At 50.8% G+C, this 24,055-nt stretch overlaps 3 protein-coding genes across 4 annotated transcripts in view; all 3 read right to left on the bottom strand.

The window, feature by feature from the left end:
* Positions 1 to 1,159: 1,159 nt before the first annotated feature.
* Positions 1,160 to 4,763, bottom strand: LOC146254166 (small ribosomal subunit protein uS2-like). Its single transcript, XM_084677164.1, has 8 exons — positions 4,638 to 4,763; positions 3,878 to 4,037; positions 3,625 to 3,743; positions 2,733 to 2,978; positions 2,190 to 2,318; positions 1,927 to 2,086; positions 1,461 to 1,514; positions 1,160 to 1,311 (listed from the first exon to the last, which is right to left on the bottom strand). The coding sequence occupies exons 2-8, from the start codon at positions 4,008 to 4,010 to the stop codon at positions 1,217 to 1,219; spliced, it is 936 nt and encodes a 311-aa protein (XP_084533290.1). The 5' UTR covers positions 4,011 to 4,037; positions 4,638 to 4,763; the 3' UTR covers positions 1,160 to 1,216.
* Positions 4,764 to 6,349: 1,586 nt separating this feature from the next.
* On the bottom strand, positions 6,350 to 12,695 carry LOC146254165 (mitochondrial glycine transporter B-like). Its single transcript, XM_084677166.1, has 9 exons — positions 12,316 to 12,695; positions 11,134 to 11,204; positions 9,832 to 10,728; positions 9,478 to 9,587; positions 9,308 to 9,392; positions 8,932 to 9,111; positions 8,479 to 8,647; positions 7,826 to 7,986; positions 6,350 to 6,939 (listed from the first exon to the last, which is right to left on the bottom strand). Exons 3-9 carry the CDS (start codon positions 9,844 to 9,846, stop codon positions 6,817 to 6,819), a joined length of 843 nt encoding a protein of 280 aa, XP_084533292.1. The 5' UTR covers positions 9,847 to 10,728; positions 11,134 to 11,204; positions 12,316 to 12,695; the 3' UTR covers positions 6,350 to 6,816.
* A 2,649-nt stretch (positions 12,696 to 15,344) lies between these two features.
* myh9b (myosin, heavy chain 9b, non-muscle) overlaps positions 15,345 to 24,055 on the bottom strand; it is a 31,124-nt gene continuing 22,413 nt past the window's right edge. For both annotated transcript variants that reach the window (XM_084677130.1, XM_084677131.1), the window contains 18 exons: positions 23,816 to 23,953; positions 23,409 to 23,704; positions 23,105 to 23,317; positions 22,879 to 23,023; positions 22,566 to 22,772; positions 22,327 to 22,431; positions 22,076 to 22,228; positions 21,542 to 21,790; positions 21,212 to 21,424; positions 20,731 to 20,943; positions 20,150 to 20,311; positions 19,539 to 19,667; positions 19,285 to 19,373; positions 18,513 to 18,636; positions 18,192 to 18,400; positions 17,994 to 18,102; positions 17,636 to 17,808; positions 15,345 to 17,046 (listed from right to left, as the gene is read on the bottom strand). In XM_084677130.1, the coding sequence (XP_084533256.1) occupies positions 16,938 to 17,046; positions 17,636 to 17,808; positions 17,994 to 18,102; positions 18,192 to 18,400; positions 18,513 to 18,636; positions 19,285 to 19,373; positions 19,539 to 19,667; positions 20,150 to 20,311; positions 20,731 to 20,943; positions 21,212 to 21,424; positions 21,542 to 21,790; positions 22,076 to 22,228; positions 22,327 to 22,431; positions 22,566 to 22,772; positions 22,879 to 23,023; positions 23,105 to 23,317; positions 23,409 to 23,704; positions 23,816 to 23,953 (3,036 nt within the window). In that variant the 3' untranslated portion in view covers positions 15,345 to 16,937. The remainder of the gene's footprint in view (positions 17,047 to 17,635; positions 17,809 to 17,993; positions 18,103 to 18,191; positions 18,401 to 18,512; positions 18,637 to 19,284; positions 19,374 to 19,538; positions 19,668 to 20,149; positions 20,312 to 20,730; positions 20,944 to 21,211; positions 21,425 to 21,541; positions 21,791 to 22,075; positions 22,229 to 22,326; positions 22,432 to 22,565; positions 22,773 to 22,878; positions 23,024 to 23,104; positions 23,318 to 23,408; positions 23,705 to 23,815; positions 23,954 to 24,055) is intronic.

The following is a 24,055-nucleotide window of genomic DNA, read 5'->3' as shown; positions in this document are numbered from 1 at the left end:
ACATTGTGCGCTGTGCGTAGTAAATTCAGTATTGATATTTGGCGTTCTCTTTAGTTTAGTGTTGGTTAGCGACAGGGGCGGTTCTAGGGATCAGACCTTTAGGGGTGCTCAGCCCCAATAAGAATGTGACATGAATACAGTGTCTTGCAAAAGTGCTAACCCCCCTTGCAAATAACAGGCATGCAAACAGGTAAAAAGGTGAGGATACAGCGAACCGCCGACCTTCTAGGGGGGTCCGGGAGCATGCTCCCCCAGAAGAACATTTTCGTACATTTTTTTTTAGACATTTTTTGTGTAGCATACATTATCAAAAACAATGAAAAGGGATTACCTGTTGAACGACTTTAAAAAGCACAAGTCAAAAGCATCACACTGTAGTCAGCCTGCTAACACACATCCAATAGACCATTTTTTATATTGTATTAAATTTGTTCATGTAGGTTACCCATTTTGGTTTCATTAAGGTTAGTCTCACCTAAAGGTGAGGAGTTGGCATGCTTGTTATAAATCCCTAATTTTTCTGGATGATTGATCTAAAATCGCCATTGGTTAGCAAACCGTATCCAGCTGTACTGAGATGAACATTACGCCCTCTACCGTGCTGTTGGGAGGCTAATACGGCATACAGTGTCCAGCTGTACTGAGATGAACATTACGCCCTCTACCGTGCTGTTGGGAGGCTAATACGGCATACAGTGTCCAGCTGTACTGAGATGAACATAACGCCCTCTACCGTGCTGTTGGGAAGCTAATACGGCATACAGTGCCTACAATATTACAATATTCTCTGCAGACGAGAAAATCTAAACGTTTTGGGTGCCATAGTTACAATGACTTTTTTTTTCTGAGCAAGGAACAGCAGGATTTGAACCGGCAGTACTTGTCAGCTTTATCCATGCTGTCATCCTATTCAGGGAGGCCTGCCCTGCCCATGATACGACCTCCCTCCATACCCACCCTAAAAAGGTGCCCAACTGCACACCGGCCATACTAATATATACTATAATCAGCAGCCTGAACCTTATAATTACAGACTGGCAGGCATCAGGAGTATTTAAAGCCATCTTCCACACCAGCACCATGTTTAGGCAGAGTGCACACCGTTCTCCTCCCCTGGCAGGTTTACCACGGGAGGCAGAGTAAACGACAGGATCAGAGGTCATTCTGTAAAAAACAGTCTTTATTTGTCTGCAGAGGGACAGAAACTCTACTCCCTTTAGGACCACTCTGCGGTGGCCCCGCCCCACTCTGAGGCCTGGGCAGTCGGGGCGGCGGACCAGTCCTCAGTTGCCGGCTGGGCGCTCCAGTCCTCTGTAACAAGGCAAGAACACGCCAGAACATCGTTACACAGGGTAGAACATAGTCCAGAACCAGAACAGAGTAGAACCAGGACAGGGAGAAGGGGGAGGACACAGGGAGGAGGAGAGAGAATGAAAGGAAGGGGGAGAGAAAGATCTCACCAGAGAATCCCTCTGTGGCTCCAGCAGCAGGTTTGGCAGCAGCAGCAGCAGAAACTACAAACACACAAAGTTACCATGTTAACACACATACAGCAGTGTTTCTCAACTGGTGGGACTTGATGACCGAGGACAAATGTGGGTTGTGAGGTTAGACCAGTTGAGAAACACTGCAAAAGTGTCTCTCCATTTTGGGGAAAACCAGTGTCGACTACAGATAGTTGTGCTGGCGTGTTAACAGTTTAAGGTGCTTCAGATGATTAATTCAACGCCAGGCTGCATGCATTATGGTCTGTCATTATGGTCTAGCATCCACCCCACTCCCTCCCCTCCCCACCGCCCACTCCCTCCCCTCCCCACCGCCCACTCCCTCCCCTCCCCACCGCCCACTCCCTCCCCTCCCCACCGCCCACTCCCTCCCCTCCCCACCGCCCACTCCCTCCCCTCCCCACCGCCCACTCCCTCCCACCTGCTGGGAACTGCTGGATGGGCACAGAGGGCACGGCCACGCCCTCAGACCAGTCGGCCACCTCTGGTTGGGTGAACTCAGCCGCAGGGGCGGTCCACTCTCCCTGGAACTCCTCCTTCCCAACGGCCTTCTCTGCTGCAGCCTGCTCCTCCTTCTCAATCTGTCAGGATGACAACCAAGGTTACACATCAACTTCCTGTGTATCAGGGAGAGCTTCCTGTGTAGTCCCTATGGGTTAAACTGTGTGTGCGTGTGTGTCTCACCTCCTCAGGGTCCCTGTAGAAGTACAGGTCAGGCATGACCTCCCAGGGGTGCTCCCTGGAGATGGTGCCCCTCATCCTCAACACCTCCCGGGCCAACATCCACCACATCAGACCCACAGAGTGGTGGCCCTGCACACAACACATCGTCATCATCATCATCGTCATCATCATCATCATCATCAGGCCCTGGACCCCATGGTGAAGAGGGCAGGAGGCTGCTCCAGGCATTGTAGTGTAGCAGCGCTCGAAAGCGTAGCCCCCCTTCACCCACTGGTCAGAGCTGGGGGAGCGGGGCGCTGCATCTCTGTAGCACACATCCTACACCCCGCGCAGCACAGACAGGACCGCGCCGGGCTCTAACGGTGTGCTTACCTAAGCTAACCCAGCAGCTAGCTAACCCTAACCCAGCAGCTAGCTAACCCTAACCCAGCAGCTAGCTAACCCTAACCCAGCAGCTAGCTAACCCTAACCCAGCAGCTAGCTAACCCTAACCCAGCAGCTAGCTAACCCTAACCCAGCAGCTAGCTGGCAGGGCGTCCTGACCTTGTTGTTGCAGGGGATGGCGATGTCCACGTATCTGAGGGGAGAGTCAGTGTTGCACATGGCGATGGTGGGGATGTTGACGTAGGAGGCCTCCGTCAGCGGCTGGTGGTCGGCGCGCGGGTCTGTCACGATCAGGAGGCGGGGCTCGCGGAAGGCTGCCTGGATCTGATTGGTGAAGGTGCCGGGCGTGAAGCGGCCGTGGAAGGTGGTGGCACCGGACGCCGAGGCAAACTTCAGCACAGCCCTCTGGGAGATGGAGGAAGGAGGTCATGTTACTGTAGTCCCAGCCAGACAGGGATGGGAAGGATTAAAGTACCTCCACTGCTCAAGCCTACAGTGGCAAGCAGGAGTCATGTGATGTAAAGGAGAAAACTTGTTTTACCGTCAAATTACAACAGTATTATAACAGCATTTAAACAGTATTGACACTTGTCAATCAAAGCCAGGATTGGTAAATGTATCCGTGTGAATTTGAACCATAGGGGTCTATCGTATTGTTGAATAATAACTAAGGGTTGGGGTACCTGGTGTGTTCAGGGTTGTGTGTGTGTTCTCTAGCTACCTGTCCTGTGTGTGTGTGTGTGTGTGTGTGTATTCTCTAGCTACCTGTCCTGTGTGTGTGTATTCTCTAGCTACCTGTCCTGTGTGTGTGTGTGTGTGTGTGTGTGTTCTCTAGCTACCTGTCCTGTGTGTGTGTGTGTGTGTGTTCTCTAGCTACCTGTCCTGTGTGTGTGTGTGTGTTCTCTAGCTACCTGTCCTGTGTGTGTGTGTGTGTGTTCTCTAGCTACCTGTCCTGTGTGTGTGTGTGTGTGTGTTCTCTAGCTACCTGTCCTGTGTGTGTGTGTGTTCTCTAGCTACCTGTCCTGTGTGAGTGTGTGTGTTCTCTAGCTACCTGTCCTGTGTTCCTGGAGGAGATGACACAAACGTCAGCAGGGTTCTCGATGGCTACAATGGCCCTGGCCGCCAGCAGCAACTTCTCCCAGGTCTTCTTCAGGTTGATGATATGGACACCTGGAGTCAACAAACATGAACATCACCCTCTGGTGCAGACTCCTCCTTAAACCTCAACACCTACACACAAACGGAAAACGTCAGATATGAACCTAGATGGTTTCTACACCACATCTACGTGTCTCGCGCCTCACCGTCGCTCTTGCGCTTGTACACATAGTGCTCCATCTGGAAGTCGACATTGGTGCCTCCCAGATGCGTCCCCGCCGCGAGGAACTTCAGCACGTCCTCCTCCTTCAGCTGCAACACATCCAGACCCCCCGACATCTTCGATCTCTCTCCGTGTTCTTATAGCTGGCGAGGTCATGGGAGAGAAAACTGGTCAGCATTTGCTGTTAATTTTAACTAGCTAGGCCTTTGTTCGTTTTTTATTGTTGTTGAGATGTCGTTGACCGGAGCCTCGTCTCAAGCATTTTCTTGTCCTCATGACACAGTCACTTGATAAACTATACTCTTGACTTTTGATGTCCTTGAGCCTGCCTGAACGTTCGGAGTTTTCTTTGAGAAACGCTCAATCCGAAGCCCAGTTTGAGTGGCAATGAACCAAATCTTATATTGACATCAGTTAAGACACCGTTCACCATTTTGTAAACGTTTACCCTTCTCTCTTTCACATTCACCAAGATGGGTCGGCGTTTGAGAGTTTTAGGAAACTTCTACAACTCCGCTTGAGCGCGCTCCTGCGGCTGAATGTCATCCCGCAAAACGCGTGTCGCTAGCAAGACATGCTAATAATGCTAACGGTTCTTTTACAGCAGATATGAAGCGACTTTCTGCGTGCAAGTCTGCATTTGGAACGATGGGAGACGTACTGTGCATTGTCATCGAGTTTGTTCAGTCTTTTATTGTAGCGCTTGTTTGATCTGGAGTGAGAAATTAACGTTTAAAACTCACCACGAGACAACACCGTGTGGAATTCAGACCACACGATAAAAAAAGAGGACGATGGAAGGATGTGACGTTGTATATGTTTCAGAGTTTGCGCGTCCACCATTGGCTGGTCGCGGCCGAGGAGCTGGCTGTGTAGTTGCGTGTTCTAGCCACTAGATGGCACGGCTACGCCTCGTCCCAACAGAGATATGAACGGGGTAACAGCAGATCTGACCACGAGCCCATATTAAGACACTGTGATGGAAAGACCATATTAAGACAATCCTGAGACGCCGTCAGCGCGTGGAACAGCGGACTGTGTTGCAACTTTTATTTGTTCGAGATAGTCTGTTCCAGGTGAAGGTATCACAATATGTACATACTGACTGTGCAATCTATTGAGAAATATTTATTGGAAATTTCATTTTTTCTGAAGATTTGGCCTCCATTACTTTTAATTTAGCTGACGGGTTTTTCCAAAATCACATACACAAAGAGTATATAGAAAATACGTGTATACGTGTGTAGTTCAGTACAGATCAGAGTCGAGGAACAGTCTGTATTTACCAGACGCAGTGCAGAGTTGTAACCACATATTTGCTGTCAGGCAGAGGGCAATTAAAACAATATTTCAACTACAATAGTGAATTTTACAGTGCAGCTAAATCAAGGTCAATCAAATGTCACTAGTTTATCGTTAATGCAGTGTGCATCTCTTGCCAGATACCTTTATCCCAAACAACATCTGAAGGGATTTGAACCTGGGATCTTTCGAGTTCCAGTCAAATGTTCTATACGTTTGGTCATCTAGCCCTGTGAGTGGAACATATCTCCATAACTACTATGAGGGTGTACTGTGTAGGGTAACTGGGGTAACCATGTGTGTGTGTTACCATGCTTTCTGAAGTCTAGTCTTGTCCTGTATTCAGATCCTTGCCTGAACCTTGACCTCAGTCTTGACAGTGTGTTTGTAGTTCCCTGTTAGACCATGACCTTCTGCACTGACTGTTTAGTAAACTTTCTGTGATTCTGCACTGACTGTTTAGTAAACCTTCTGTGATTCTGCACTGACTGTTTAATAAACCTTATGTGATTCTGCACTGACTGTTTAATAATCTTTCTGTGATTCTGCACTGACTGTTTAATAAACCTTCTGTGATTCTGCACTGACTGTTTAATAAACTTTCTGTGATTCTGCACTGACTGTTTAATAATCTTTCTGTGATTCTGCACTGACTGTTTAATAAACATTCTGTGATTCTGCACTTACTGTTTAATAAACCTTCTGTGATTCTGCACTGACTGTTTAATAAACCTTATGTGATTCTGCACTGACTGTTTAATAATCTTTCTGTGATTCTGCACTGACTGTTTAATAAACCTTCTGTGATTCTGCACTGACTGTTTAATAAACCTTCTGTGATTCTGCACTGACTGTTTAGTAAACCTTCTGTGATTCTGCACTGACTGTATAATAAACCTTCTGTGATTCTGCACTGACTGTTTAATAAACCTTCTGTGATTCTGCACTGACTGTTTAATCATCTTTCTGTGATTCTGCACTGACTGGTTAATAAACCTTCTGTGATTCTGCACTGACTGTTTAATAAACCTTCTGTGATTCTGGACTGACTGTTTAATAATCTTTCTGTGATTGGACCCTATCTTGTTGCAGTACCATTCTGTTTGTCACCCATCCTCCTTACTCATACAGGTACCAGACTCATACACATATATTAAATCAACTTTATTTATTTTCATCAAAAAGTATGTTTGCTTTCCACAAACGGCATACATTATATCAATATGAATAATGATAAAAAACAACAGATAGTAAAATGTTTTCTTTTCACAGAAGCTTTTCTTCAAAGCATCGTACAGCACGGGAGTATTGGACCCTGCAGTCTCTTTATATGTAGTGAAGAGCAGTCCTATGCTGGAACCACTGTGCTGTCTCTCCCCTCTAACATGACAGCAGGTACATGAACAGCTCATGTTAGACACCCCAGTGCTGTGCCAGCTATGTAGGTCACATGATGTAGGTCACATGATGTAAGTCACAATAACAGTGAACTCGTCACCATAACCAGACGTCTCCTACTTGTCCTCCTTCCCCCTCTCCTCCTTCTATTCCCCTTCATTTAAGTACCCCTCCTCCCTCTCTCCCCCCTGCCTCCTCCTCCTGCCCCCCTCCCCCTCCTCTTCAGGACTTCAGGCCCATGTGTGACATCATGTGTTCGTAGACGGTCCAGGCCATCGCGGCAATCATGGTCCTCCTCAGGCAGCGCGGCACGCCGCCCCGGAAGAACCCTGGCAGCCCCTGCTCCTGGAGGAGGAGAGGAAGGAGGAGAGGGAGGAGAGGGAGGGAGAGAGAGGGGAGAGGGAGGAGGAGGAGAGGGAGGAGGAGAGGGAGGAGGAGAGGGAGGGAGAGGGAGAAGAGGGAGGAGGAGAGGAGCAGGAGAGGGAGGAGGAGAGGGGAGAGGAAGGAGGAGAGGGAGAGGGAGGGAGAGGGGAGAGGGAGGAGGAGAGGGGAAATGAAGGAGGAGAGGGAGGAGAGGGAGCAGGAGAGGGAGGAGAGAGGGAGGAGAGGGGAGAGGGGAAAGGAAGGAGGAGAGGGAGGAGGAGAGGGAGCAGGAGAGGGGAGAGGGAGGAGGAGAAGGAGGAGAGGGAGCAGGAGAGGGAGGAGAGGGGAGAGGGGAAAGGAAGGAAGAGAGGGAAGAGGAGAGGGAGGAGAAAGGGAGGAGGAGAGGGAGGGGGAGAAGGAGGAGAGGGAGCAGGAGAGGGAGGAGAGAGGGAGGAGGAGAGGGGAGAGGGGAGAGGGGAGAGGAAGGAGGAGAGGGAGGAGAGAGGAGAGGGGAAAGGAAGGAGGAGAGGGAGGAGGAGAAGGAGGAGGAGAGGGAGGAGGAGAGGGAGCAGAAGAGGGAGGAGGAGAGGGGGGAGGGGAGAGGAAGGAGAGGGAGGAGGAGAGGGAGCAGGAGAGGGAGGAGAGAGGGAGGAATAGTTGTTATACAGCCCACCCTGATAACATCAGAGATGTACTTGTGCTGACCTACTAGGATTGTTTGATTCATACCGACACTGTGGACGTAGTTACCATGGAGATGTATGTCACTAAAGGCTAGTTACCACGGAGACCTATCTAACTGATGACTAGTTACTAAGGAGACCCGTCCGATTGACACAAGGTCACCAAGGAGACGTAGAATGGTTACCAGGTAGAGGCGGCGGGCGGCGGCGGCGGTGGAGGAGTGTGGCCGGACCTGGACCAGCGTCTTCAGGACGTCAGCCGGCTGGGTGAGCAGGGAGGCCAGGACCCCCGCCAGGACCCCACAGCAGACCCCCGCTAGGGGGGCACAGGGGGAGCAGGCCACCTCTGGATGGGGCAGACATGACAGGATCAGGGCGTGTGGATGATGGGTGTGTGTGTATGGTGTGTGTGAGTGTATGTGTACAGTGTGTGTGTGCAGTGTGTGTGTGTACAGTGTGTGTGTGTGTGCAGTGTGTGTGTGTGCAGTGTGTGTGTACAGTGTGTGTGTGCAGTGTGTGTGTGTACAGTGTGTGTGTACAGTGTGTGTGTGCAGTGTGTGTGTGTGCAGTGTGTGTGTATGCAGTGTGTGTGTACAGTGTGTGTGTGCAGTGTGTGTGTGTACAGTGTGTGTGTACAGTGTGTGTGTGCAGTGTGTGTGTGTGCAGTGTGTGTGTATGCAGTGTGTGTGTGTACAGTGTGTGTGTGTACAGTGTGTGTGTGCAGTGTGTGTGTGTACAGTGTGTGTGTGCAGTGTGTGTGTGCAGTGTGTGTGTATGCAGTGTGTGTGTGTGCAGTGTGTGTGTGTGCAGTGTGTGTGTATGCAGTGTGTGTGTGTACCCTGAGGCAGGGCCCTCCTGGTCTGGGTGTAGAACAGAAGGTAGAGCCCAGAGAAGGGAGCATCTCTCAGCAGGGTGGCAGTGAGGCCAGAGAACAAGGCCCTGGGCCCCTCCAGCACGCACACACTCCTCAGCGCTCCCGCCACACTGCTGTACTTATACCTGCCGCTCTGCAGAAAACACACACACACAGGCCAGCACACAAACATTGAAATCATTACACACTGCAAAACAGATTATGATTGACCATTTTTAGGATTTACAGGATAAATGTAACTATAACACTTCCCTCCCGCTTTCCAACCAACAATCAAAATTCCAAAACCTAGTGCTCTCTCACCCCCCTGCCTCCCCCCCCCTGCCTCCTCCCCCCTGCCTCCTCCCCCCTGCCTCCTCCCCCCTGCCTCCTCCCCCCTGCCTCCTCCCCCTCCCTCCTCCCCCTCCCTCCTCCTACCTCATAGCGGGTCTTGACCAGGGTGAGGGGCAGGGTGATGGTCCCGGCCAGGCAGCGAGCCCCTGCCCCTAGCACCAGGGCCTCCAGGGGGCCGGGGGGCCTGGGGCCCAGGCAGTGCTGCTTCAGGGAGTAGTAGCTGCTGAAGTACACCCCCACCCCAGGGATGGTGCGCACGCACGACTGGGGGGAGAGTTGAGGTCAGTGTGAGGGTGTTTGTATGACTGAGTGTATGAGTGTGGGTATGTTATGTGTGTAAAGTGTGTGTGTGTGTATATATGTAATGTTAGTGTGTCCTCACAGGTGATACACCCTTCCATAGCCCCAGTGTGTGTGTGTGTGTGTGTGTGTGTGTGTGTGTGTGTGTGTGTGTCCTCACGGGTGATACTCCCTTCCACAGCCCCAGCAGCTTCTCAGTTCTTACTACAGTCAGCAACACCGTCACCATGCCAACCCTGGCAGACCTGAGGGGGAAAGATGGGAGAGTGCGTGTTAGTGTGTGTGGGGATGTGTGTGTGTGTGGTGTGTGTGTAATGTGTGTGTGTGTACCCAGGGTGGGTCTGCAGGCGTGTCTTCAGCAGGTCTAGAGGCTGGAACAGCAGGGTGGAGCAGGTGCCACTCAGAGAGCCACACATGAAGGCCTTCAGGGCTGGGTGAACCTGGGGAGGGGAGGGGGAGAGGGACAAGGCCTTCAGGGCTGGGTGAACCTGGGGAGGGGAGGGGGAGCTGGCCTGGACAATAAGAGCTGGCCCATCGCCTAGAAAACAAACTGAAGCTTCCAGAACCACTTGGGTTCTACTCACAACAACATGACAGTCAGATACTTAGAAGGGGAGAGAGGGGGGATGGAGGAGGGCAGAGAGAGAGAGAGAGAGAGAGAGAGAGAGTGGTAGAGGTACTCACCAGAGACAGCTCCATTCTTCTGAGAGAAAATATTGTCTCTCTTCTCCTCTTCCTCCTTTGTGTTTATCACTCTTCTCAACCACTGTCTTCTCAACCACTCTCCTTTTGCAGTCCTTTAGAAGCTGTTTACAGAGTGCTGTCCTTTAGAAGCTGTTTACAGAGTGCAGTCCTTTAGAAGCTGTTTACAGAGTGCAGTCCTTTAGAAGCTGTTTACAGAGTGCAGTCCTTTAGAAGCTGTTTACAGAGTGCAGTCCTTTAGAAGCTGTTTACAGAGTGCAGTCCTTTAGAAGCTGTTTACAGAGTGCAGTCCTTTAGAAGCTGTTTACAGAGTGCTGTCCTTTAGAAGCTGTTTATAGAGTGCAGTCCTTTAGAAGCTGTTTACAGAGTGCAGTCCTTTAGAAACTGTTTACAGAGTGCAGTCCTTTAGAAGCTGTTTACAGAGTGCAGTCCTTTAGAAGCTGTTTACAGAGTGCTGTCCTTTAGAAGCTGTTTACAGAGTGCAGTCCTTTAGAAGCTGTTTACAGAGTGCAGTCCTTTAGAAGCTGTTTACAGAGTGCAGTCCTTTAGAAGCTGTTTACAGAGTGCAGTCCTTTAGAAGCTGTTTACAGAGTGCTGTCCTTTAGAAGCTGTTTATAGAGTGCAGTCCTTTAGAAGCTGTTTACAGAGTGCAGTCCTTTAGAAACTGTTTACAGAGTGCAGTCCTTTAGAAGCTGTTTACAGAGTGCAGTCCTTTAGAAGCTGTTTACAGAGTGCAGTCCTTTAGAAGCTGTTTACAGAGTGCAGTCCTTTAGAAGCTGTTTACAGAGTGCAGTCCTTTAGAAGCTGTTTACAGAGTGCTGTCCTTTAGAAGCTGTTTATAGAGTGCAGTCCTTTAGAAGCTGTTTACAGAGTGCAGTCCTTTAGAAACTGTTTACAGAGTGCAGTCCTTTAGAAGCTGTTTACAGAGTGCAGTCCTTTAGAAGCTGTTTACAGAGTGCTGTCCTTTAGAAGCTGTTTACAGAGTGCAGTCCTTTAGAAGCTGTTTACAGAGTGCAGTCCTTTAGAAGCTGTTTACAGAGTGCTGTCCTTTAGAAGCTGTTTACAGAGTGCAGTCCTTTAGAAGCTGTTTACTTGTAGGGGTTCCCAAAAGATTCCTGGAAAGGAGAGACAGTTGGAGGTACGGAGAGGAGAGTGGAAGAAAAAGAGAAATTATCTTTCTAACCACAGATAACAAACACACACAGGTAGACTCTCTCCATCCCTCAACCCTCCTCTCTCTCTCTATCCGTCATTCTGTATATCCAGAACATTCTGTATCTTCACCTCTGATTGGTTGACGAGTAAACGTCTGTGTCTAGTTTGACTGATGGGGACCATGCAGCTGGTCACTTGACCTTTTCACAGAGAGGAGGGGAGAGAGGAGGGGAGAGAGTAAGGGAGAGAGGAGGGGAGAGAGGGGGGGAGAGAGGAGGGGAGAGAGAGAGGGGAGAGAGGAGGGGAGAGAGGAGGGGAGAGAGGAGGGGAGAGAGGAGGGGAGAGAGGAGGGGAGAGAGGAGGGGGAGAGAGGAGGGGAGAGAGGAGGGAGAGAGGGGGGAGAGGAGGGGAGAGAGGAGGGGAGAGAGGGGGGGGAGAGAGGAGGGTGGAGAGGAGGGGTGAGAGGAGGGGGAGAGAGGAATGGAGAGAGGAGGGGAGAGAGGAGGGGGAGAGAGGAGGGGAGAGAGGAGGGGAGAGAGGGGGGAGAGGAGGGGAGAGAGGAGGGGAGAGAGGGGGGGGAGAGAGGAGGGTGGAGAGGAGGGGTGAGAGGAGGGGGAGAGAGGAATGGAGAGAGGAGGGGGAGAGGGGGAGAGAGGAGGGGAGAGAGGGGGGAAGAGAGGGGTTGGGGGGACTACAGTGAGATTACAGTGTATACAAAACTCAGAGTAATAATGTATTCATTTAGCAGATGCCTTTATACAAAGTGAACCACAGTGGGAATTGAACCTGCGACCTCTTAATCTGCAGTTAAACTAGCACTGAGCTACACCCACCCTCCAGATGAATGAAGCGAACACTATAGTATCACCAGAGGACAAGCGTAGATCATTGTGTTGCTGTCTGCTGTCCACCATGTTAGACTGCAGACACAGACACACTGTGACACCTGCTGGAACGTCTGTCCACTCAATGAAATGACCTTTATTAGCATGAAATAACAACAAATGTTCATTTTGCCAAAGCAATGGTTTAATTACAGAAAGCAGTCTACTTATACACACACACAGAGAAACACATACACACACACACACACACACACACACACAGAGACACACACGCACACACACACAGAGACACACACGCACACACACACAGAGACACATAGTGACATACACACACGTAACGTCTGTCTGAGTCTCCACTCGTCTTTATCGGCGGTCAGAATATTAGGTGACGGCTGACCTACACTGGCATAATGGCAAGATTCGTCCTACATAAACCGTTTGGTGTATTTTCGTGAAGGCTACTCACCTGGTTTATAACACGGCGGTGCAGGCTCGTGAAATTTCCCCGTGACTGGTCACCACTAATGATGAACACGAGTTAAGGCTTTTGTGATCTCACGAGATCCAAGCTGATGAACTGTTGCTCCAGTAAGTGAGACAAACTTCACCGAATTACCGTTTATTCAACGTAACAAGCCGCATGTCTGGCCCCGAGAAGGTGATAACGGTGTTTCTTGCGGTGATGATGAAACGACACTCACTGACATATCAACGTGGTCTAAGTTAACAATTTACCGAAAAGATAAAATTTTAAGAAATTACAGCGCAGGATTATCACTAACTTGGTGCCTGCTATAGCTTCGACCCTTCCAGCTCGAGTCCTATCCTCCTTTGAAGTTGCATATTGGGACAACTAGATTTTAGTCAGAGAAAACTTGAACGAGGCGGTTCTCCAGCCCCGCCCCCTCCTGAGTGCTGAACAGCAGCCGGAAGAGAGGAGACAAGGAGGAGGCTTCAGAAACTCTGCAGAATCTGATGGATCTGTGATGTTCACAACTTGTGAATCACAAGGAACGGAACCACCCATGATGGCTCCAACAGTCACACTCTAATCAGCCACGTGCTGTTGGTTAGCTGCCTGGATCCCTGTCATCTTGTGATGGAGTATTCAGAGAATATTCGCTCTGGACGTCGTTTGCAGCGCAGGGCAAAGGGCTGGAGTTTATTAAAGTGCAGCCTGTCTCAATTCTTAATTACAAAGTTGGGATTATTGTCAACTGTTAGTGACCTATGAGTCTCATGTGTGCACGTGCTTATCTTGTACAAACTATGAAGTAGGGTGTAACATTTAAGAACACAGTTGTTATGAGGGAAGTTGTCCTCTTTCTTGCCCAGCTGCAGACATCCTTGTTTACAGATTAGACCGGAGGAAAACCGGTTCAGACTTGACCCGTTAATACGGCGGTCCGTTCTCTGGAGGGATGCGGCCGGGACAACTGTCTCAACAGCGCCCTCTGGTGGCGCAACTGTCTCAACAGTGAGTGCGGGAGGAGAGGTGTGTGGGGATGATAGAAGAAACCCTCGAGGACCAGGGGGAAAACGGTTAAACGTAGAACCCGCATGAGAAGCTGTTCAGTGCTGTTATTGAATATATGACATGCATGTAAAGGATTAGCAACTAAAACCAGCTTATTTTTTTGCTCCAAGTTCACTTGTCCCAATACTTACGCTCCCATAAAATACAGGTCTGGAACTGAAGTGCTGCAGTAGTGTCGTGTTATAGTGCTTGACTGGTGAAACATAGGCTGAACTGTTGGGATGAAAAAATGTACATATTCAAATTTATGTTAAAAAAAAAACGATTCAAAGATTTTGGAACATTTTAAGTGATGTCAGAGTTGTTTGTGTTCTATCATGGTTTCTTGTACTCAAATTATTAATTAAACATTTTAAGATCTACTATTAATTTTGAGCATGTAAAAAACCCCCACACTACTATTTGCACCCCCAGTTTTAAAACCTAGAATCGCCTATGGCTGAACTGTATGTGTTGAAATATACAAGGTGACATTCCATACTTTAATAAATAATTGTATTAATGTTCTTTCTTATGCCTTGAGTGTACAACTGAAGTAATGCTTTACTTTCCCAATACTTATGGAGAGCACCGTGTGTGCGTGTGTGCGTGTGTGTGTCTAGGGTCAGTACAACACCCACACAGCATCACTCAGTACAAAACGCCTTAACTTCTCATTTTGTCAGAAAGGAGCAATATATTCTACATTGTGAAGATGAGCATCCAATATTTAGTCATATACACAAGTCAGCTTTGTGTTCCACTAGTGTTACTGGATTGGTGATAGAGAAGGCCTGGTGTCATTGGCTGGGTGGTGGAGAGGGCCTGGTGTGATTGGCTGGGTGGTGGAGAGGGCCTGGTGTGATTGGCTGGGTGGTGGGAGAGCTTTTTCTAACTCCATAACCCTCTCAAGGGCATCATCTAGCGCACCTGATGAAAAATCAGCATTTTTTTAAGCATCTTAAACACAAAATCAACATTTTACTTAATTGTACAACAATTACAATACAAACTGCACACGTTTTCCATGGTTGTTTCTATAATATAAAAACCATGAACAACATATGTTTTTGTATTTAACACTGCAAGATGCAACAGTCAATGGGTCAATTGTACTAGAACATGTAATAAGAAAAATTGCACAAACATTACATTTCTTTAATTATTTGACATTCAACAATTGCCACATACCCAGATAACTTGTCACGATCTTTGAAAATGTTGTTAATTTGCCCTCAAATACAGGCTTTAAAGCAGAGTGCGAATTACGGGGGCGGATTGGGGGGTCTGACCCCCCTAACTAAGACTCGGACCCCCCCAAAAGAAGTAAAAACAACAGGTTGGGGGGGTCAATACACGTCCCGGAGAAGAAGTTGACCCCCCCCGAGTGTCATTGTCTAATTCGCACTCTGCTTTATGTAAGTTGTATTGCTCAATCGTTAGTCAGTCCTTGTTTTCAGAGTCTGTAACAGCTAGTGCTAATCCGTCTAGTGTAGCCTCCAGTAGTGGCTCTGTTTACAGTACTAAAGCATCCCAATTTAGATTGAAAATGCCTAGTTCTTCGTGAGCATGGTCTTGTTCAGTTATTTATATTTTAGTTTGTTATTAATTTTATTATTGTGTGTGTCGTTTTATGTTTTGTTGCAGGCACAAATAAACTATGGTACTGTACAATAAAAAGGCGAGTTGGTGTAAACATTTTAGGATAATCATCTTTGATTATTTTACAGCGATCATAATGTGTAATACGTTTCATCTATACACCAGTCTCTTACACTGAGAACACAGGGGGAACTGATTTCCCTGGAGGCCTGAGAACAGTGGTTCCCCCCCCCCCCCCCCTGTATGTTAGAGTCTGGCCATTTATAAAGCAATCCAGTGATGCTGGTGATGTCTGTTACTGTGATAATCATGTATAACAGAAGGGAGAGGACAGTAGGAGGTGGAGTCCTGAACACAGGGTCATGAAACTCTCTGGGTAGCAGTTTAGAAAGCATCTTTTATTGCAATAATTCCAACATTTCACAACCTTATCTCAAGATGTCACTTTCCAGAGGAGAAAAGAAACAGTACAAAAATGTAAAGATTTTTTTTCTTTGTCTTTTCTTTTTTTCAGTTTTACTTCTAAGTGCGAGAAAGAGATAGAGACAAGTGGACAGAGGCAGCGAGATCCTTTTTCTATTAATCTATGATGAACAACATTCTCCTACACATGCAGCAGCACAGTCTGTAGAGGGCTCGCACACACACACACACACACACACACACACACCCCCCTAGTCTGCAGTGCCTCCCTCTCCTACAGCCTGAGGAACATGGAGCCCCTCAGGAGGGAGGAAGGGAAGTTTAGTAGCAACACTTCCTCTACTTTCCAGCTGTGCTGAGTCGAGTGTGTGTTGAGTTAACAGTGTGTGTTGAGTTAACAGTGTGTGTTGAGTTAACAGTGTGTGTTGAGTTAACAGTGTGTGTTGAGTTAACAGTGTGTGTTGAAACGGCCCCAGCCTCTCTCAGTAGTGCCCTGTGCAGACATGAACAACCACAATAAAAATCTTGGAACATGGATCCAGAAAACAAGCAAATAACAGCCGCTAACCCTAACCCTAACCAGCTGCACCCTTTAACAGCTGAGGAAGGCCTTCGGAAGTTTTGGCATCGTGTGTGTAATCACTTCAGATTTGTGTGTGTGTATAATCACTTCAGAATTGTGTGTGTAATCACTTCAGAATTGTGTGTGTGTGTGTGTGTAATTACTTCAGAATTGTGTGTGTATGCAGTGGTCCATGGCATATCTCAACATCTCAGTGCAACAATAATACACTTCGGAACCAGAATCAACCTTCAATACACCTGCCTCACTGTGTGCTCTGGAAGTGTGCATATGTACTGGCTGTGAGGTGAGGGTCTGAGGGGCCCATGGAAGGCACAGAGAGCAGGGCCTCCTACGGGGAGCCCCAGGCAGAGCCACAGTAAGAGTCTTACATCAACACTTAATCATTATAAAAACTTCAGAATAAAATACAAATCTTTAGATTACGATATTACTTTGGTCCCATCCAGTAATTTTTTCTTCATTCATGTCTACTTCCTTCTTCCTTCCTGTCTTTCTTCGGTTAGAAAAATAGACGCTTAAAATAGGGATATCATTGGAATGTTTCCTTACAAAAATATCATTCATTTTTCTTTTTTTTCCCAGAGAATGAAGATGAAAGCATGAAAAGGTTTGGCCCATGAGTAGTAGTATGTGTGTATATATATATATATATATATGTATATATATGTGTGTATATATGTGTATGTATATTTGAGTATGTGGCATGTATGTCAACAAGTTGATTGTCTGCATGTTTTAAGTGGTACTAACTTGTGTGTGTAGATTGTCCGTGTATTCATGAGTGTGGAGATCCTTATAAGCCTGTTCTTTCTCTTATTGATACAGTAATATGATGTTTAAGTCCCTCCGCAAGTGTATAGTGTGTGTGTGTATGTGTGTGTGTGAGAGAATGTGGAAGCGTGTGTGTGGAAGCGTGGTCCTGCTGTAGTTTGGTCCTCCGGTCAGCAGGGGCAGGCTGTGATCACTCAGGCTTGGGCTCGGGAGTGTCGCTCTTGGGCTCGCTCTCCTCATCGCTGTCGATGCCTGCACGGCTCACGATGCGGCGCATGGTGAAGGGGAGGTCCCCACGCCTGCACACACACCAGGAGAAAACAGTAGATTAGAGTACAGTATAGTAGAATAGCACATACAAATTAGGCAGTTTATTAGACTACAGTAGAGCAGAGCAGCAGGGTGGAGGGGTGAAGCACAGGGTGGGGCACAGGGTGGAGGGGTGGGGCAGCGGGTGGAGGGGTGGGGCAGCAGAGTGGAGGGGTGGGGCAGCAGAGTGGAGGGGTGGGGCAGCAGAGTGGAGGGGTGGGGCAGCGGGTGGAGGGGTGGGGCAGCAGAGTGGAGGGGTGGGGCAGCAGAGTGGAGGGGTGGGGCAGCAGAGTGGAGGGGTGGGGCACAGGGTGGAGGGGTGGGGCACAGGGTGGAGGGGTGGGGCAGCAGAGTGGAGGGGTGGGGCAGCAGAGTGGAGGGGTGGGGCAGCAGAGTGGAGGGGTGGGGCACAGGGTGGAGGGGTGGGGCAGCAGAGTGGAGGGGTGGGGCAGCAGAGTGGAGGGGTGGGGCACAGGGTGGAGGGGTGGGGCAGCGGGTGGAGGGGTGGGGCACAGGGTGAGGCAGTAGGGTGGGGCAGCAGGGTGGGGCAGCAGGGTGGGGCAGCAGGGTGGAGCGTACCTGAGCTTGCTCTTCAGGGTGCTGACTTCTCGGTTCATGGCGTCGGCAGACTCGGTGGCGTCCTCCAGCTCCCGCTGCAGCTTCCTGCGGTTGGCGTTGGCTCTCTGAGCCTCCTCCTCAGCCTCCTCCAGCTGCCTCTTAAGCTGCTTCATACGCGAGTTCAGCTTGTCTGACTGGACACACACCACACAGGGGAGTCAGGGGAGCTCACACACACACACACACACACACACACACACACACACACACACACACACACACACACACACACACACACACACACACACACACACACACACACACACACACACACACACACACACACCAGGGCCTTGTACACACGTACACACACACACACCTGGTCCTTGTACTGTTCGGTGTTGCGTCTCTCGTCGTCCACCTGCAGGATCACCTCCTTCAGCTTCTTCTCTGTACGGCGCACCAGCTTGGAGGCCTGCTGCCTCTCCCTACACACACACACACACACACACACACACACACGTCAGAAAGAGACAGACACACAAAGACAGAGGCAGACAGACGGGGAGGGTCTTACTTGGTCTCCATGTCCAGCTGTTCCTCCAGCTGGGCGATCTTGGCCTCCAGGGCGGAGATAGAGGCCTTGTACTTGCTCTTGATGGTGCCCTCCAGCTCCCCCAGCTTCAGCTTCAACTCCTTGTTCTGCCGCTCCAGCTGGGAGCGCGCCCCCTCCAGGCGCTGGGAGGTACTGCGCTCTGCTGTCAGCTCCACGTTCATCTGGTCAGTCTGGGAGGGGGGGGGGGGACTCAGTTTACTGTACATGCCACGCAACATTCTGTGTCACCTATTCTCTTTTTCCCTCCCAGTAGCCTCCGCTCCCTCTGATAGGCTGACGTACCTGCAGCATGGCTCTCTTCAGCCTATCGTTGACCAGCTCAGTGTTGCACTGCTCCTCCTCCAGCTCCTCCTCCAGCTGGGCGATACGAGCCTCCAGCCTCCTCTTCTCCTCCGCTATCAGAGAGCTGGGGGGACGACAGCACGTAAACTATCTGCAGCACGCTGACGGAAGATGTTTAAGAAGAGAATCAAGAGGAACGTGGAGGATGTGGAAGTAGGAAGAGTTACAGGAGGAGGTGGAGGTGATGGAGGGAGGTGGAGGAGTTAGAGGAGACGGGACAGAAGGAGGTGATGGAGGGAGGTGGAGGAGTTAGAGGAGACGGGACAGAAGGAGGTGATGGAGGGAGGTGGAGGAGTTAGAGGAGACGGGACAGAAGGAGGTGATGGAGGGAGGTGGAGGAATTAGAAGAGACGGGACAGGAGGAGGTGATGGAGGGAGGTGGAGGAGTTAGAGGAGACGGGACAGAAGGAGGTGATGGAGGGAGGTGGAGGAGTTAGAGGAGACGGGACAGGAGGAGGTGGAGGAGTTAGTGGAGACGGGACAGGAGGAGGTGGAGGAGTTAGTGGAGACGGGACAGGAGGAGGTGGAGGAGTTAGAGGAGACGGGACAGGAAGAGGTGGAGGAGTTAGAGGAGACGGGACAGGAGGAGGTGGAGGAGTTAGTGGAGACGGGACAGGAGGAGGTGGAGGAGTTAGAGGAGACGGGACAGGAGGAGGTGGAGGAGTTAGTGGAGACGGGACAGGAGGAGGTGGAGGTGACGGAGGAGTCGTACTTCTTGCTGGCCTGGTTGTTGATCTCATCCTGCAACTCGTCTCTCTCCTGCTGCGCCTGTCTCTTCACACGCTCTGCTGCTGCCAGCTCCTACACACACACACACACACAAGTTGGAGAGAAGACTGAAGTGAGCTTGATTATAGTTGATAGTCAACAATGTCTCTCTATGGATGGATAGAGAGACAGGTGAAGGTAGAGAGGGATGGAGAGAGGTAGAGAGAGGGATGGAGAGAGGTAGAGAGAGTGACAGACCTCTTGCATCTGGATCATGTCTGCCTCCATACTCTTAATCTTCTTCTCGTTCTCTTTGGCCTGGGCCAGAATCTCGTCACGGGACTGCCTGGTGTCCTCCAGCTCTCTCAGGAGCTCCTTCATCTGGGCCTGGGGGAGGGGGGACAGGAAGACATGTTAGGGAGGCTGAACACAGTAGGAACAGTAGAGCGTCAGTAGAGCGTCAGTAGAGCGTCAGTAGAGCGTCAGTAGAGGGCCAGTAGAGCGTCAGTAGAGCGTCAGTAGAGCGTCAGTAGAGGGACAGTAGAGTGTCAGTAGCGGGCCAGTAGCGGGCTAGTAGAGCGTCAGTAGAGCGTCAGTAGAGCGTCAGTAGAGCGTCAGTAGAGCGTCAGTAGAGCGTCAGTAGAGGGCCAGTAGAGGGTCAGTAGAGGGTCAGTAGAGCGTCAGTAGAGCATCAGTAGAGGGACAGTAGAGTGTCAGTAGCGGGCCAGTAGCGGGCTAGTAGAGCGTCAGTAGAGCGTCAGTAGAGCGTCAGTAGAGCGTCAGTAGAGCGTCAGTAGAGGGCCAGTAGAGGGCCAGTAGAGCGTCAGTAGCGGGCCAGTAGCGGGCCAGTAGAGGGCCAGTTGGGGTACCTGCAGCTTCTTCAGCTGTTTCAGGGCCTCGTCTCTGCTCTTGTTGGCCATGTCGATGGCCGCCTCCAGCTCCTTCAGGTCCAGCTCCAGCTTCTTACGCGCCGCCATGGCAACCGACCGCTGCTTCCTTTCGTCCTCCAGCTCCATCTCCATCTCCCGCACCTGACACACACACACAAACACACACATGAGGAGCAGACTCCCAGGCTCTCACTGGAAAAACTATAGACCGTAATGCAACACTAAACCAATAGGTGTCAGTTTGTATTGAGGCCAGGAGAACATGGGAGTTGATGTAGCTAGCAGGTCAGCTAACTACATCTGATCTGTAACAGCTAGCAGGACTGATCCCTAACAGCTAGCAGGACTGATCCCTAACAGCTAGCAGGACTGATCCCTAACAGCTAGCAGGACTGATCCCTAACAGCTAGCAGGACTGATCCCTAACAGCTAGCAGGACTGATCCCTAACAGCTAGCAGGACTGATCCCTAACAGCTAGCAGGACTGATCCCTAACAGCTAGCAGGACTGATCCCTAACAGCTAGCAGGACTGATCCCTAACAGCTAGCAGAGCCCGTACCTGTTTGACCAGCTGTCTCTTCTTCTCCTCCCCCATCTCGTCACGTCCGGCCAGGTCGCGGTCGTACTGGGCCTTCATGGCCTGCATGTTGACCTCCAGGCGCAACTTGGCGTCCTCCGTGGCCTGCAGCTCGTCCTCCAGCTCCTCCACCTGAACCCTCATCTCCTCCAGCTGCTGCTCCATACCCCGCTTTGACTTCTCCAGCTCGTGGACCTGGAGGGGTCACACACACGTTTTTTTTCTATCCCAGTGGAACCCGATCATTCACTTCCATTCAACATCATGTTCTCTCACCCCTAACCCTAACTCTTAATGTAATTCTTAACCCTAAAACACTGACAAAAGCATATGAAGTTATGGAGCCCAGAAAAAGGGCACCACATGATCAGTTTTTTCATGTTTAACTATACTTGGTAGGACATTGGTCCCCACAAGCATAGTTAGACCAGACCAGATACACACACACACACACATCACTTACGTTCTTGCCCACGTCATCCTTGGAGGAGACCAGGTCCTCCATTTCTGCCCGGAGCAGCTTGTTGGAGCGGTCCAGCTCCTCCTTCACCTCCATCAGGCTGTCCAGCTGGCGAGCCAGGGCCAGCGCCCGGGTGTCCTTCTCCCTCGCCTCTGCCTCAGCACGGTCACGCTCCTCCGCATAGCGGGCCGACACGCCCTTCTCCTCCGCCAGCATCTGGAGGGGAAGAGGAGGGTGGAGGACTTTTTCAACGGGTTGGAGATAATCAGTCATCTTTCATCCCTCCCTCGTTTCCTCCCTCCTCCCCTCCTTCCTCCCTCCTCCTCTCCTCACCTGATCAAACTTCTTCTGCTTCTTTTCCAGGTTGGACACAATCTGTCTCAGGTGGTCCTGGTCCACCAGCAGATCGTCCAGTTCCTGCTGGAGGCGGGTCTTGGTCTTGTCCAGCTTCTCAAAGGCTGCGTTCCTCTCCTCCAGGCGCTGGGCCACGCCCTCCAGGTCTCTCTGCACACGCTTCCTGCCCTCCTCCGCACTCTCCAGACATCCCGCCTCCTGCTCCGCCTTCTTCTTCATGTCAAGCAGCTATTGGATGAGGAGGTACGTCAATGAAACACATTTGAGAGGCGGGGCTGGTGTGTAGCGTGTGCTTCATACGTAGGACTGTGTACAGCGTGTGTATAGTGTGTGTAGCATGTCTATACAGTGTCTGTACAGTGTGTGTAGTATGTCTATACAGTGTGTGTACAGTGTGTGTACAGTGTGTGTAGTATGTCTATACAGTGTCTATACAGAGTGTGTACAGCGTCTATACAGTGTGTGTACAGTGTGTGTACAGTGTGTGTACAGTGTGTATCCAGCGCGTGGTACCTGGGCCTGCACGGTCAGCAGCTGTCTCTCCACGTTCCTCTTGGCCTCCTCCTCCTCCTCCATCTGCTCCCTCAGCACGCCCTGCTCCTCCTCCAGCTGTCGCAGGCGGGTCCCCAAGGACAGCTTCTGCCGCGTCTCCTCCCCCAGCAGCTCCTGGGTGGGGGGGGGGATATCCTACTGTAAAGCCCTTCACATGTATATTTGACATTCTTGTTTCTCCTGTGTGTGTGTGTGTGTGTGTGTGTGTGTACCTGGACGTCCTGGAGCTGGGACTCGATAGTAGAGCAGTCTTTGCTGGCCTTGATGGACTTGCCCTCCACCTCGCTCAGAAGCCCGTTCACGTTCTCCAGCTCAGCCTATCACAACACAGCCCCGCCGCACACACATCAGCCAATCACAGCTCAGAGCTGCACAATGATCAGGTATGTAGCAGAGGTGTTGACCAGGTGTGTAATAGTAGTATGGACCAGGTGAGTGACCAGGTGTGTACCTGCATCTTGGCGACTCTGTCGGCCAGCTCTGCCCGCTGCCTCTCGCTCTCAGCATGTTTGACCTGCAGCTCAGTGACCTGGGACTCCGCCTTCTTCCTGCGCTGCTCAGAGTCACCCTTCCCCTGGAGCAGGCTCTGCATCTCGATGGCCAGCTCGTTCCGCTCGCTCTCCAGGGCCTGCTTGGTCTTCTCCACAGACACCTTGTTCTGAGAGGGGGGGGGGGGTTTAAAGGGTGTGTGAGTTCACGTGTATGTATGTGCATTTGCACACGTGTGTGTGTGTGTTACTGCTGGTGTGTGTGTGTGTGTGTACCCTCTTGGCCTGCTCCAGCTGTTCGTTGAGCTCGTCGAAGGCCTGGCCATGTTTCTGTCTCATCTCCTGGACCTGCTGCTCATGAAGTCTGACCTCATCGTCCAGCGCCTTCTTCAGCTGGGTCACCTCCGTCTCCCTCTTGGTCCTTGGGGGGGGTCACTCAGCTGTTAGACCTGTGTGTGTGGGATATATATACACAGGTGTGTGTGTGTGAACCCGCACCCACCTGAGCTCCTGCTGTGCGGCGGTGGAGTCCAGCGTGTCCTCCAGCTCAGTCTTCAGGGCCTCCAGCTCCTCCCCCAGGTCCCTGCGGTGCTTCTCAGCCTTGGAGCGCGCCGCCCGCTCCAGCTCCAGGTCCTCCTGCAGCTCTGACAGCTGAGCCTCCAGCTCCCGGATCTTCTTCTGGGCCAGGTTCTTCTGGGCTGCCTCCTCCTCCATCCTGGGAGAGGGAGGGAAGCAGGTGAGTTGATGTCCAAACCAACAGCACCTTTCTTTCACACACTGACACACACACACACTCACACACTCACCTGGCAAGCGCAGCCTGCAGTTCCTCCTCCTTCTTGGCCAGCTGGGCGCGCAGCTCTGCTATCTGGGCCTGCAGCTCTGAGATCTGGTCGGTCAGCTCGGTGGAGTCTCCCTCCAGCTTGCGCCGGTTCTTCTCCAGTTCCTGTCGCTGCTTCTCCTCCCTCCGCAGACGGTCCTCCAGGTCGGTGATCATGGCCTCGTGTTTGTTCTTTAACTTCTGTAGACTCTTGCTCTTCTCCTCCTCTTCCGCCAGGTTGGTGGTGAACTCAGAGATCCTCTCGTCCATCAGCTTCTTCTCCTGCAGCACCACCAACACAACCACAGGTTACACGACCACACCCCAACCCTGGGTTAGAACACTACAGGACAACCTCCCTCCCTCCCTTCCCTCACTCCCCTCCCTCCTCACCTTCATCAGCTTGTTGTTCTGGTCGTCCAGCACCATGACTTCCTCCTCAACCTTCTTCATCTTGGCCTCCATGGTTACCTTCTCCAGCTGCAGCCTCTGACGCGCCGCCTCCTCCTCATCCAGCTGCTGCTCCAGGTCCTGCACACGCACACACACACACACACACACACACACGGTTAGATAGGTCTGTCTGAAATGTTGTGTATGATGGTGTGTGTGTGTGTGTGTGTGTGCGTGTGC

Source organism: Hypomesus nipponensis, chromosome 17 (assembly GCF_054491055.1).
Source record: "Hypomesus nipponensis isolate SF chromosome 17, ASM5449105v1, whole genome shotgun sequence".
In the NCBI taxonomy this organism is placed as follows: Eukaryota; Metazoa; Chordata; class Actinopteri; order Osmeriformes; family Osmeridae; genus Hypomesus; species Hypomesus nipponensis.
This window is presented reverse-complemented; position numbering and strand designations above follow the sequence as displayed.

Bases quoted from the DNA above. Each gene is read 5' to 3' on its own strand.
- LOC146254165 (XM_084677166.1), bottom strand. The intron at 9,112-9,307 runs GTGAGGACACAC...CTCTCCCCCCAG, and splicing joins TGTGGAAGGGAGTATCACCC to TCGTGCGTGCGCACCATCCC. The intron at 6,940-7,825 runs GTAACCATTCTA...CTCCTCCTCCAG, and splicing joins CCGCCCGCCGCCTCTACCTG to GAGCAGGGGCTGCCAGGGTT.
- LOC146254166 (XM_084677164.1), bottom strand. From the start codon at position 4,010: ATGTCGGGGGGTCTGGATGTGTTGCAGCTGAAGGAGGAGGACGTGCTG. The intron at 3,744-3,877 runs GTGAGGCGCGAG...TGTTGACTCCAG, and splicing joins GTACAAGCGCAAGAGCGACG to GTGTCCATATCATCAACCTG. The intron at 1,312-1,460 runs GTGAGATCTTTC...GCCTTGTTACAG, and splicing joins AGCCACAGAGGGATTCTCTG to AGGACTGGAGCGCCCAGCCG.